Source organism: Sardina pilchardus, chromosome 6 (assembly GCF_963854185.1).
Source record: "Sardina pilchardus chromosome 6, fSarPil1.1, whole genome shotgun sequence".
NCBI lineage: Eukaryota > Metazoa > Chordata > Actinopteri > Clupeiformes > Clupeidae > Sardina > Sardina pilchardus.
The window spans coordinates 11,261,381-11,276,126 of NC_084999.1; the positions used below are offsets into that span (position 1 = coordinate 11,261,381).

Sequence of the window (14,746 nt, forward strand, 5' to 3'; positions counted from 1 at the left end):
CAGTACTTACACTCAATATGTAGTGCTAGATTATGAAACGATACATTGACTGGTTAGGATTAGGCTTGGACAGTCCAGCTAGCCTGACTGTCCAAACAGAAAGTCATGTACATGGACGACAGTGTAGTGGACAGAATACTAGTGTGCACTTTCAACAGGGTCAACACTTGAACACATACTGAAGAGACACTCCACCATTACCGTCTGCTCTTGACGTCTCAGCCAATGAAAAGATTCCATGATTTTGCTGACGATCCCCCCACTCTCCTCCCTTAAGAACGAGACCCCCTCACACACACACACACACACACACACACACAACAGCAACTGAACACCTCCTGATTCGGCGCTTTGCCGCCGAGTTTGTTTGTATTTTATTTGATTAAAAGCAAATGTTTTGACCATAAAACCTCTCAGCTATCCTTCGGAGACCACTAAAGAGAAGATGGTTCCCCAATTCCCCGCACGGAATTGTAGGGTACTGCCAGGGTCTTATTAAAAATCCACTCGATGGATGACGGGAGCTTTCTCTCAGTTCCTCTTATTATTATTTTTTTTTTTTAAAGACAGTGACTGGACTGACTCAACCTGCTTACAAAGATGATGAGCCCAACAAAAAAGTTCACACTGCCCTAATTTATACTACAAATCCTACGGCTGGGGAGCCTGATGACTTAAAGAGGAGTTAATATCATCTCACACAAGTAGCTAAGCAAGGACCACTCTACTGGCCCATTCAGAATACATCAAATTGGGCCTAAATGAACATTCACTGCTACCGGAATAGAAACCATTAAATTATTCCAAATACTCCGAGCGGTTTGATTATGTTCACTGACAGACAGCGTTTCCCAGATGAATCACCTTTACGCCACTCAAGTGACAAAGAAAGACTGACGGCACAATTTCATCTCTGTCATACGTTTTCATTGATGGTGCTGTCATAGCTAAGTCTGGCCTGTTCTGCTTCCTGTTTGAGTTCTCTCCTCTGTGTGCATTAGTGTGTGTGTGTGTGTGTGTGTGTGTGTGTGTGTGTGTGTGTGTGTGTGTCTATTTGTGTGTTTGTGTGCCAGTGTATTTGCAAGTGTCTCTGTGCATGAGTGTGTGAGTGTGTGTAAGTGTGTGTAAGTGTGTATGGGTGTGTGTGTGTGTGTGTGTTTGCTCCACCAGAAGGAAAAAAAAAACATTAATTTCACAAACATCAGCCCAAGGCTACTATACAAATCCAATCCATTATGCGACGCTTTATCGTGTTATGAGGGCCTAACCGGCTGTAAAGCTGTCCCTTTCATAAAGAGCGATCGCGGTGGGGAGAGTCAAAACAGAACAGGCTGCCTGCTCCGCCAGCAGACGCTCGCTCATTACCATCAGCCGACTATTGGTGAAAACAACTCAGTCACATACTTAACCTTTACAGGCTGGCCCTTTCCGTCTTCTTTTTTCCAAAACGACCTTTAGCATTACTTATTATCATTTCATTTCCGATAATGGTCCGCTAAATTCGGTTAGCCGCATCAGAGCAAAATGTGTTTATATTGGTCAGAGACCCCCTGCTTGAAAAAAAAAAAAAACAAACACAAACAATGCTTTGTACTGTAGTGGGCTGGCAACAGCATGGCATCAAACGTGAAAGAGGACCAACGAGCAGCTCTAACGCTGCTGCTGTGGCTAACGTCTCTGAGTACAGACCGCTGGGTTAGCTGCTGTGGTTCCCGATCTTTCTTGGGCCCGTGAATACCACAGTGAGACATAACATCGTTCCAAATGTTTTGATTGTAAAATGCAAATAAATTATGCAAAAATCTAGTTTCTGGGGTGGCACATGTGGTAAACACTTAATATTCATGATGTGTTGTTCGAAAACATAGCAAACGGTATGGCATATTAGGAAATGTCTTTCCAACATGTCACCGGGCCCTAATTTCAGCAGTACCAACTAATTTTGATGGCACCAGCTCAATGGCGCACAATGAGCTATTCAGAGATTAGTCTCAAAAACAAGCGCATAAATAAAAACAAACAGAGACCAGTCAGAAAAAAAAACACATACAGGCACATGTGCAGACACACACACGTGTGCACACACACACACACACACACACACACACACACTCACACACAGTAGGAGAGTGTCTCGGGGCACAGGAGGATGTGGCACTTTGATAATTCTGTGGCTTTCGCACCCTGCAGCACGGGTGGAAATCCGATGAAGTGGCTAATGCACATGATGATTAAGTGTAACTCAAATACCGACTGTGTTGTGGGGAACCTGACAGGCCGTAATTTGCTGTATTATATTCCGCGGTTTTAATTGCACGCCGCCGACGTCTCTCTGACACGTTATGAAGCAATGATGTACAATTATTTCAAGGGGCGGCAAGAGATCAGGGGAGTGACATTATAATCATCCTCATAGGGATCCCCCCCCCCCCCCCCCCTTCATCTGTTCCAACTATTACTGTTAAAATGTAGAAGATGAAGAAGAGGAGGGGAAAAAGGGGGGAGAGAAGAAAAATAAACGCACATAAAAATAGTTTCCCTGGAGTTTTAACAAGATTCTTTTGGAGGATTATAGAGTATCATGTCAAGCAGAGAGGGGGGAAGGGAGGGCGCACACAATAACCCTGGCTCCGTTAAGTGACAAGTTCCTCTGGATAAGTAGCGAGCTAAGATGCGGCTCTCCTGTCACAGCCGAGGCCTCACACACACACACACGCACACACACACACGCACGCGCGCGCACACACACACACATGTGCGCACGCACGCACATACAAATACGAGCATTAACACACACATTACAAAGCACAAGGCAGGGAGGGCGGAACTGATGGGCTATTCTGGGGACCGACTCGCAGACGTGTGGACGAGGGGGGGACACAAAAGCCAGAGACATTGCAGATCACAGTGACACCAGCACGGCTCGAGTAGCCAACTTATGTGAAACTGACACGGACGCAGAGAGAGGGGAAGAAGCGGGGGGAGTGGAGGAACTATCCCTTTGGTGACAAATCTAGAAGTTTTGCGCAAAGGGCTACTTTTTATTTGTAGCACTGTTTAGATACACATCTCGAGGCGTGAGCGTGAGCGGAGCACCGAGACAAGACGAGACGAGACGGAGCCAAAGAGGGCCGTTGCCGCGGCTCCGCGGCTGGCGCGTTTCACAGCGCTTGAGCAGAGATATTAAACCAATGCTTCACAGCATTTAAAATCCTGATGCATAATTTAACACCCACAAACAGCGCTGGCCAGCCAGAGAGCATCTTCAGGGAGGAGCAGGGAGCAGAGAGCAGGGAGATGGTGGAAGTGGGGGGGGGGGGGGGTCCGGTGGGGTGACCGGTGGAGTGGGGGAAGAAAGTGCTGAATCTAAGGCCTTTTCAGAAAATGATGGAGGAGGGGTAGCCGATGCTCATTAAGTGGCTCGGCTGCACGGTGGACACTCACCGATGGGGGAAAAGACAAGAAATCGCCATCCTGAGTGTGTGTGTGTGTGTGTACAGTGTGAGTGTATGTGTGTGTGTGGGCTGTGTTTTTTTCCCCTCCTTCATGTTTTTTTCCAATTAAATATGAAGAATCTTGCAATATTGCTAGTAGGCAATTTGGGGCAATCCACAAACTGGTATTTCATTTTTTTTTTTTCTGCTGTTTGTGCAGGTTGTGTCTTTATAGGCCGCCTGAAGAAGATCAATCAGGTTCATATTTTGGTAATGTCATTGCTGTAGAACACACTCTTTAGCACTTTGGAAAAATATTGTCTTTAATTACGATTCTTTCCCCCCCTCTACCCAGGTCGGGTCTCCCTCTAGGAGGCAACTAATTGCTTTTCCCCATTACACGTCCCATACATTTTACACTCCAATAAAATAATAACTGGTTGATGTGAGCAAAAGAGTAAACTAGAGGTGGTGGGGGGAGGCAACATCACATACTGAGCTGAGTTCAAGCACACACACACACACACACACACACGCACATACACACACACACACACACAGACACACAATCTTTTTCATGATTCTGTAATTATCCAGAAGCTATCTGACAGATATAGATGTGAAAGACAGATGTGGTGTGGTGTGCAAGAAAGGACATAGTGAGAAGAGGCTTAAACCATAGACTAGCTTTGGACACTAGACTAGTCCTGTGATCTTACAGATACATACGGACTGTGATCTGGACACTAGACTAGTCCTGTGATCTTACGGATACATCCGGACAAGGAGCGACAGGGCCACTGCCACATGGTTTGGAGAGGAGAGAAGAAGACAAATGGGAAGAGAAAAGAAAAGTGAGTGGGAGAAGAAAGACACGTAGAGAGGGACAGGGATGGAGAGAGTGAGAAAGTGAGAGGGAGAGAAAGAGAAAGAGAAAGAGAGAAGGCTCTCTATGAACAGGTCCCTGCTGTCGCTTGACTGGCAGCCGGGTCAAAGTTGCCATCCTGTCCTGGCCTTGATTTGCATCTGTTAATTACATGCCAAAACAATATCTTTAAGTATCAACAACCTCCCAGAGTCCATGGCTCAGAGGCATCCCTGGGTGGCCTGCGGGGAGGAGGGGGGCTGTGTGTGTGTGTGTGTGTGTGTGTGTGTGTGTGTGTGTGTGTGTATGTGTGTGTGTGTGAGTGTGTGTGTGTGTGTGTGTGGCTCTGACAGCTGTGGAGAGCACAGGGACAGAGAGGAGACCGGGCTCTGTCGTTTGCACACCGTGTCAAAACACAATGGGCCCTGTGGACCACACACACACACATACACACACACACACACATACACACACACACACACACACACACACACACACAACAAAAGAAAACAGGAATCAATGAGAAAAAGGCGGGGAGGAATTAGGAATTAGAGGAGTTCTGATTGAACATTTTAGGACACTGACGGGCCTTTGGCTTGTGAGCGCTCTCCGGCTCAGACAGTTGTGTTCCGGGTGAGACTCCGCTGTTCTCTGTAATCAGATTGCTTTGTTCGATTTTGATACCAACACTCATTCAGAAAAGAAATGCTTCATCCGGATCACACTCAACCCCCCACCCCTGCCTTCTTTATAAGCACACACACGGCAGAATATCTAATATCAACGCCGTAATCTTGTTTTCTGGGTCATCCTGCGAGAGAGAAAAAACAAAACAAAGGGGAGGCAATGAAAAGAGAAAAGAAAAGTTCTGAGATGCATTATCTGGAAATGCAAAACCTTGGCCATTAGAAGAATGCTTCTGCTCTTAAGATTAAGGAAAGTGGAAAGCGTTTATCATCTCATTTAAATACCGAAATGTGAGCAAACGAGCGAACCTGGCCTTAATTACGCCGTCCTGTGCCACGCGCTTTTTTGTTCGCCGCTCTTTAGCATAAGGCATAGACGCGGCCGCGCCATTCGTCAGCCGGCTGAGCGAGCTCCGGGGCCATTCGTCAAGCGTGGCGGGCACAGTCTGCGGACGGCCCCCCCCCCCCCCCCCCCTCTCTCCGTTGCCGTGATTTGTGAAAGCCGAAACTGTATTTAGTAAACCTGTTCAAAGGGACCGGAGGAGGAGAGGGCGGTGTGGGCGGCGGAAACTACTTTTCTATCAGCGAGACAGGCAAAGGAGCAGGGAGAATTCAGGGGGTTTTTTTGTGTTTGCTGTGTGCTTACTTACATCTGTGTGGTGTGTGTGTGTGTGTGTAGTAGTAGTAGGAATACAACATTTTGTGTATCTGCATTTGTGTGTCTTTGCAAGTGTGTGTGTGTGTGTGTCTGTCTGTCAGTGTATGTGTGTGTGTGTGTGTGTTTGTCTGTCTGTCTGTCTGTGTGTGTGTGTGTGTCTTTGTCTGTGTGTGTGTGTGTGTGTGTGTGTGTGTGTGTGTGTTTGCGTGTTTTAATCATGCACTTGGCCAAAGACCTAACACATTTATAGCACTTGAGAAAACAGCTTTAGCTGGAGGGTCTGCAGAACGTGAACCTTTTTTCTCATTAAGGCCTGAGCTGTGTTTAACTGCGGCCCACTCCAGTGCCCCCCCCCCCACACACACACACACACACACACACACACCACCACCACCAGCCCACCCCCCAACTCTAATGTGTCTGGAAGCAACAGCAGTGGCAGAAACACAACCGAGAGAGAGAAAAAAAAAGGCCAAGTAAACTTAATGGAACAATTCTAACACACTTTACCACAAATTACTGAGGGAGCAGTAAGTAACTAAACGTCTTCATGTGAGTGTCACCATGGAAACAGACGATCAAAGCACAGGGAAAAAGGGGGATGAATTGCATGTGTTTGGGCACAAACCACCCCACACCACCCACTCCCCACCCCCAGACAAAGGGAGATCTGCAGGTCTGTGCTACTCACCCACAGATGTGGCACTTGTACTCCCTCATGCCAAGGTGCCGTTTAACGTGGTTGCGGGCATCTCCGAGTTGGGCAGTGGCAAAGTTGCAGATCTTGCAGCTGAAGGGTTTGGATCCTGTACAGGATGAGGTGAGGAAAAGAAAGTCAATTGTGTGACACTCGAGGCCTTCATATTCCCAACAAACGCTCACCAAAGAATCATTGAGGTAAAATATAAATTGCCAGCAACCCACAGGGAATGCTTCTCACACGGCTTGAAGATGGAAAGAAATTAGGAGAAATCTTCTGGCGTGTCTGGTAGTGTACCAACTTTGCAGACTTACAATTCTCCAGTGAAGTGTTTACCGTTAACTTTTAAACAAATGGGGGGGTGTTTTGAGATTAAAAGCACAACCTCACATAAATCTGAATTTTTTAAAAACCTAAATTGCGTTCATCACTTTTCCTTTGACCTAGATTTGTACAGCAGATAGTTAAAGCTCTGGGCCTTGCCCCCGCTCCCACTCAACCTCTCTCCTCTTCTCTTCTCTCCTCTCCTCTCCTCTCCTCTCCTCCTTCTTCTCTTCCCTTTCCTTAGCGACTGGGTGTGTAAATTGGATTCAAAAGGTCAGGCTGAAAACGTAAATCAATCCAAAGTGCGCTCGCCACCCAGTTCCATCATTTAGGCACTAATCACTCGGCCACGGTCGCTGGAGAAGTTTACTGCTAATTAATGTCATTTATAAATCTGTACAGGGAGGGGCTTGCTTTGAGAGAGTGCTTCAGTCTTCCTCTGCCATTGGTCATTAAAGAGCAATGCTGCCGTTCGGCCTGTAAGGGCCTGCGCCTTACTACTAGTAGGGATGATGGTGTAGCCGTCAAGGAGCTCTAAACAGAACCTGTAAGGGGGGAAAAATTCCGGTTCTTTGCGGAGGACATTTTTATTGTGGAAATGGCCAAGTCTATCACTCATCTCACTTAGAAGTTCTAAATGTATTTAGGGGAGGATATGAATAACCCCTCCTCCTAGCAAATAGCCAAAGACGTTGTGCAATATTTATTCCAGGAGAGCCCACTGATTTGATTAAGCACTTTGTGTAGATTACTAATACGTTCATGCACGGTTCACTTGCCACAGGCTCGCGGCACGACACATCGAATCTTAACGCCATAACGAAGATTGAAAGCCGAGCGGGCGCTAACAAGTCCCGCAAATGGGCGAGAGAGCGGGTGTGTGTTTCACAGCTGAGTGGCAGCAAATCGGAAGGCTCTCTTCACTCTGCCGCAACACACCCATCAACCCCTGCGCCCCATCACCGTGTCAAGGTGGAGTGGGCTACCTCCACCAGTGGGATCGTGCGTTAAAAAAAAAAGCCAACCAGATGGCCCTGGTGCGTATGAGACATGGCAGGGGAAGAGAGATGTTACATCTCTCAGTCGTCGCTTCATATCAAATTATAATTCCAGCGCTCCACTTAAGCAGCCCGTCGTGGGAAGCTGAAATCGACCATCAATGTGGTGTCATGTTAAATTAATACTGTTGCGCACGACGGTAATGTGATGTTCTCACGTCTGGGTTGGGACTTGGGATGACTAATTCATCTCCTTAAAAACCTCCATTCCTCCTGAAGAAACGGAAGGGAAAAAAGGCAAGTTCATTTTAGCCTCAACCTTTTTTCCCAGCATTTTAACAGAATAATGGAGGATTTCGATCAAATTTTCAATCAAATTAAGTGTAAAAACAACATGAAACAAAATTAATTAATCAAAATATTATACTTGGAAATAAAATGTTAGCTTGTGCATTACATGGGATGCACAATGTTATACCCTTGGGCCTACAATACAGGCATCTAATCTAACAATATAGAGGTGAAACAAAAAACAAATGCATCAAGGAATGGTTTACAAGTTTCTTCAGACTTCTGAGGGAGAGGGATAGAGGCTTACAATACGTGTTCACACAGTGCCTATGGAGCCATTACTCTATTCCACCCAGGTTCAAAAAAGGTCGGACAGCTCTTTTCAGTGAAAAAGTGACCAATTTAGCTCAAAATGCAAATCTAGCTTTGTCCTCACGGAAAAAAAAAAAAGTGTTTTTTTTTTCAGGGGACAAATTGACAAATACTTGTGCGGCCTCCCACCATCGCCTGATTTCACTAATTAATCAACTAAATAAAACCCTGGCTTAATTAAAATTATCTGGATTGGCTCCCAGCACAAATACTGGCGGTCGGACCTCACAGCCACAGTCCACAGCCGCAGAGAAAAGTTTCTCAGAATAAATGACCAGCAACAAAAAGTGACTAATTCCCTGTAATGAAGGAATGTAATAATCATCATCATCATCATCATTCTGTCAGCAACAAAAAAAAAGTGTGTGCATTCCACAAATAACGGTAATGCTTCAAATATAGCTGAAGTCAGAGCCTGCGCACATAGACAAAAAAGAAGACTCTTGTTTGGTTGAGACATGAATTTGCCCTTGATTTTGATTAACACATCTGTTTGCCTGTCACCTTTTTCATTTTCTTAAGTAGCACACTTCCATAAAACAAGCGAACTATGAAACACTATCATCCTTTCCACGTGATAAAAGGTGAATCCAGCGAGAGTTAAAATGGGGCACGAACAAAGGATTAATCCTGTTTTGGACAAACAGAAAAATGGGCACATTTACATAAACATGAAGTATGATGTGTTGGGATGTTAATTCCATTTTTATTCCGTTCCTATCTTTTCAGTGATGCATGTGCAGGATAATGCAATCTCTTGAATTGCAATACCTTGATAATGTCACGCTGGCACACGACAGCAATATAACACATATGAAACATTGTCTCTGTATTGTGTTGTGGTGCTCAGGCAGGGAAACAATAATTCAGAGCACCTCAATGTCTTACCTCAGGACCAACAGTACATAGTATAAGGAGGGGGGAAAAAAACCCTACCGAGGTCCCTTGAGTTAACCTCCCCATTCCGTAATATTAACAGAATCAGCACGGCTAAATTACTCACACTAGTGCTTACCCAGAGATAGATAACACAACTATGTGCAACAATTAAAGTCCCATTTAAGTTCCGGCCAAATGGAGAGATAGACTGAAGGAAGCAGAAGGGGGGCATTTATTGATGGTGCCCTCACTTCTTGTTCCTGCATTAAGTTGATTTTAAAAGCAATTAATACACATGGTCAAAGAAGAGTAATGGAGGGGCCCTGTTCTTAACCTGCTGGACCTGTTCCGCAGTCACATGCCTGACCAGCCCAAGACCTGCTTTGCATTATAAATAACAGAAGAGGTCTTAATGGATTGGGGATAATCGGCTAACCACAAACATGGACACATACATGTGCATATCTCACAAACACACTCAGACACACACACACACACACAGGGGAAATTAAGGGCTTTGACAACGTCCACATTGATTATTTTAAATTATTATCCCGCTTCTCTTTTGGGCTTCCTATGCTTCTAGCTGCTGCCCTAACACGTTTATCGAGACTTATTGGCTATAATTACAACTGAATCCTGGTAATGGACACATCCATTATGAGTCACACATGTCTTTGACCAGGCATTGCTAAGGGAATCCTTATCTGCAGTCCATTAGCGTCTCTCCTGCTAGAGCTTGATCCGGATACCTTAGTGTTTTCTTAAAGTAGCAACACCTTAGTTCCTGCAGCTTCTGAGTGCAGTGGTGAACCAGGCACAAGACAACTGGTAGGCTAACATGATTATGATGGCTTCAAAGAACTGTTCAACACATGATGCAAATCTATGGTACAACTGTGCCTCCTTTGTGATAAAATTTGTGGTAAAAAACAAGCAAATCCCCACAAAGACAGCTATATAGATAGCTATAAATGACTACCGTAATTTCCCGACGATTAGCCGCGGCTTATACATTGATTTTGCCAAATTTCTTCAGCTATGATGTTAATTCAGGGGGGCAGTTAATATGGTTTTGTTTCTTTAAACTCGCATAAAACACTGCCCTGCAGCTTATACACAATGCGGTTCATATGCGGGAAATTACTGTATATGGATAGCTATAAATGACCTGTACGGTAACTGCACATTAGATATGAGTGAATGAATGAATGAATGAATGAATGAATGAATGAAAGAAAAAAGAAAGAAAGAGTGCATACCTGTATGGGTGCGTACGTGGGCAAGGAAAGCCATGGAGTTGCTGCTCTTGCACACCTTGCCGCAGTACTTGCACACACTGCCCTGGTTCTCCTCCCGCTCGCGGTTGATCTGCTCCGTATCCTCCAACACGTACTTGTTGACCTCTCGCAGGAGCTCCTCGTGCTTCTCTTTGATGTGCACAAACAGCTCCTGCTCTGTCTCGAAGGGGTCATTGCACCTGACGCACTTGAAGGTCGCGCCGCCCTCGGGGAGTTCCTCGATGCTGGCCTGCTCGTTGCGCAGGTGAGCCGCGCTGGTCAGGTGCTGGTGCAAGTTGCTCTCGGTGTAGAAGGACTTGCCGCACAACAGGCAGTGGAAGTGCTTGTCCTTGGACGGGTGTTTCATTGAGATGTGAACGTTCAGACCGCTAAGGCCATCTGCCATGAAACCACAGTCTTCGCACTTGATTCGTTGACCAGGTATCAACCCACGAGCAGCAGCACTCATTGCTGGTTTACCTCTCCTGACCTTCACGGGCCTCGGAACACCCGTCACCATTATGCTGCTTGTAGCATCTCCCAAGATCGCTATACGGTCTTCCGGCGTCTCACCTTCCTGCAAAACCTTGAGTGAGACGATACATGGATCAAATGGGATTGCTCTGACCAACTGCTTGTCGGTAAAAGAGTCGTCACATTTGCCTTCAATCAAATCTTCTTCTTCTTCCTCATCATAATCATCTAAGCCTTCCTCCTCAGGTTCTGCCTCCACTTCCAGAGCATCCTTCATGGGTGAGACATCCAGAGCTGCTTCGGTCTCGCTTGGGTCGAGTTTTATTGTAACTACGTCTTGGATCATCTCTGAGTCCTCAGCCCCTTCATGACCTTTAATCTCGGACACTTTTTCATGAGTCACACCATCCTCCGCGGTAACGTTTTCTTTTGCTGGATCACTGGAAACCTCTGCTGTCGGTGTGACAGCAGTTTGGACCGTATCAGGAGCTGGTGCACTGGGTTCAGGTTCTGCTTCTGAAGCCTGCACCTTCTCCTCAGTAGGAGGCTCCTCATCCAACATGGCCACACTGGCGGAATTCTGCTCGGCGGTATCGCCTAGCTCTTCGCTGTTGTTTAACGCAGCAGTGTCTTTCCCTGAGCTCCTCTCTTGATAGAGCTGACTCTTTTGCTTGTGCTTGTCCGTGGACGCATGGCGTGACATCTCCCTGCGGGTCACCGCGTAGTAGTTGCATGCCAGACACACATACTCGAAATCTTTGGTGTGCTTCCTCTTTGTGTGAAGCTCGAGCGACGGAATGGAGTGGGCCACAAAGTCACAGTGTTCGCAGGAGTTGACCGAGTCATACTTGCTTTTCTTAAGGGGAGTGCTATTTGAGTTTGGGCTACTCTGAACGTCAGATTTGTCAGTTGTTTGGGAGGGTGTCTCACTGTCTGCCGCTGATTCTGCCATGGCAACATCTCCCTCAGACTGACTAGTCCCAACCTCATCGGACCCATCCACTTGCATAGCTTCTTCCTCGACACCCTTTTCAGATTGGTTCCCACTCAGAACTTGCACAACAGAGTCTGGACTACCAGCAGCCTCTGAGCGCTTAAGGTGCTTTTTGGTAACACAGTGACGGTCCATATCCCCTTTGGTCACGCAGTAATAGCTACATACTTTGCATGCATAACTGTACTGGTGACTGTGCCTTCGACGTATGTGCACACTAAGGTTAGTGGCGTTGGAAGCGACCAGCCCACAGTAGTGGCACGTGGTTACACTTGCTGCCTTCGGTCTTCCCCTTTTCCTTTTGGCAGGGGAGCCATCCTCACTTTTCCCATCAGTCAACACAATTTCCACTTCTTTCTCTGTCTCCTCGGTTTCGTCGGTCCCGGCGTCCGTCGCGTCCACAGACACGGTCCCTTCCACATCCGGGGCATCACTCATCCTCGGGGTGTTCTGCGACAGGATGACTAAAACCTTCTCGACGCAGTCCTCAAACGAGGCCCCGACGTCTTTCTCTTTGGCAACCCGCTGATGGGCGTCGCCAGCTAAGTGGGCTTCCATTCCCTCGGCCGTGGCGGTGTAATAGTGGCAGACCTTGCAGTGGAAGCGGTGCTCAGCTGGGTGCTTCAGTCGAGCGTGGCTCTCCAGCAGGGCAGACGTGCCGGCCCTGAAAGAGCAGCTCCCGCACTGCAGCTGGGGCCTGCCGCTGGCTGAGCGCTTTACCGCCCGAGTCGGGGCCGCCTGAGCACCTCTGCCCAGCTGGTCCTGCTGTTCCTCCGTCTCGCTTGGTTCTGGGGCGAGCGAAGAAGGCCTGGGCGTCTCGCTGTTCTCCGCCACTCGCCTTTTGTGCTTATTGCTCACGCAGTGCTTTTCGTAATCGCACTTGGTGACGCTGGCGTAAGAGCAGAGCTCGCAGAAGTAGTTCATTTCTTTTGTGTGGCGTCTCTTCACGTGCGTGGCCAGAGTAGGTTTGTCCTGAAACTCGTGGCCACAGTAGGTGCATGCGTGCATCACCCTGGGTTTTCGGCCCCGCTTTCCTATCTTTCTTTGACTCTCTCCCTCTTTGGATTTTGTTTCAACACCTGAAGCAGATTCTCCATGTTCACTTGGCTCTTCCATAGAGCCAATGTCCTTTCTATCTGAGCCATGTACAGAAGCTCCAGTAGAAGCATCTACTATCTCCAGGAGCAACTGGGTGGGGCTGACATGTCTGCTTTCAGTGTTCTCAGTCGAGTCTTCAGAACTTACAGGATCACATGGGGGTGGCTGCCCTGTATTCTTGCCATCTGCAACTGTGCTTGCGTCCTGTTGATGTGATGCCAAGGTCACTGTAACCTGAGGATTGTCTTCTGCGACTGCATTTTGTGAGCTCTTCTGCTTGTCATCATGTGTCTTGGCTACTTGTGATGCCACTTTGTCTGCTTTCCTGCTCTGGGCAAATTCACTGCGAGCGCCACCGCCTCTACGGGAATGCTTTCTTTTAGCGTGAATCTTCAGGGCAGTTGGGGTTTTTGCTACGAAGTCACAGAGAGAGCAAGTGCGGTCATCATCTCTCTGTGTAGTGGGAGTCATGTTGGCCTGCTTGTGACCACTAGAATCCTCCGCTGCTGAGGACTGGGACTCCACAAGCCTGTGTGATCTAGAACCTCCACTGGTGACCTCATCTTCCTTTGAAGGTGTGGTAGGAATGTCAGCTGCTTCCATTCCAACTCTGGAACTACTTCCTGGATCAGCACCAGGCTGTTCATCTTTGTTTCCATCTTCAGTCACCTCTTTCCCAGATCTAAGCTTTCTTTTTGGCCTTGTGTCCATTTTGATGGTTCCTTGTCTTTTCTCTGTAGAGATAAGAAAAAAAGAAGACATATTTGATATAACTGACCTTTACAATCATCCATACACCAGTGTGTACGCTTTAGTCTTGTAGATGTTTAATATTTTCTTCACTGTTCCATATCCACTGTTTTGTCGCCATCTAGTGCTCGTCTTAAAAAACACTCCAACAAGGAATAACTACAACATGGCATACTCAGTTAAATGAGCATGCAGTTCAATGCAGATAACACACTGAAAAATAGAGAAATAAGAATAAATTAGGTCAGTTTTGTCACAAATGGATGCCTCGCAGTGACAATACACTAAAGCCTTTATCAACTCAGAATTGTATTAAATGAAGTGACACACTGTATGCAATATATTAGGGCACAACTGTTAAAATAATACAAAGTTAGTAAAATATGTTAAGATAGGTGAACATATAAAATCACATCGCATCACATCAATCTATTTCTTCTTTCCAAACCCCCAATGTACAGTGCAAACCTATCTTTTTTATATACGTAGCTTTCATATCCCACCACAGAAAATCTGTAACAGTCTGCAGTGGAGCATAGGACCATAATGGTGATGATGATAGCGGTGGTGGTGCCGCTGGAGGTAGAGGTGGGCCTGGTGATGGCACAGCTCTGTCACATGTCACGTCAGATTGCCCCCTTCTCTTCTGAAGGCCTGCTGCTGCTTCCCATTTCCCCTCTGAGCCTGATCGCTCTAGCCTAATTACCACGGAGCATAGAGGACTCCATTAGGCGTGCCAGACCCTACCTCACGTACAGACATTCGCCACCTAATGACACATACACTACTACAGACCCCCACAGCTGTGGTCCATAAACACAATGAGCCGTATTCATAAAGCATTTTTCCTCACCAAGACATCCGTCCAGGGGAAGAAATAAGGTTTTCAGGGAAAGTATGAGGCATCGGGGGGTGGGGGGGTGGATGGAGAGTATAATGGGCC

General features: G+C 46.8%; 1 protein-coding gene across 1 annotated transcript in view; it reads right to left on the minus strand.

The window, feature by feature from the left end:
• Window positions 1–14,746, minus strand: part of znf407 (zinc finger protein 407) — a 146,869-nt gene that overhangs the window by 127,612 nt on the left and 4,511 nt on the right. The window contains exons 2-3 of the mRNA XM_062538395.1: window positions 10,470–13,787; window positions 6,335–6,449 (exon numbers count right to left, since the gene is read on the minus strand). Coding sequence (XP_062394379.1) covers window positions 6,335–6,449; window positions 10,470–13,764 — 3,410 coding nt within the window. The 5' untranslated portion in view covers window positions 13,765–13,787. The remainder of the gene's footprint in view (window positions 1–6,334; window positions 6,450–10,469; window positions 13,788–14,746) is intronic.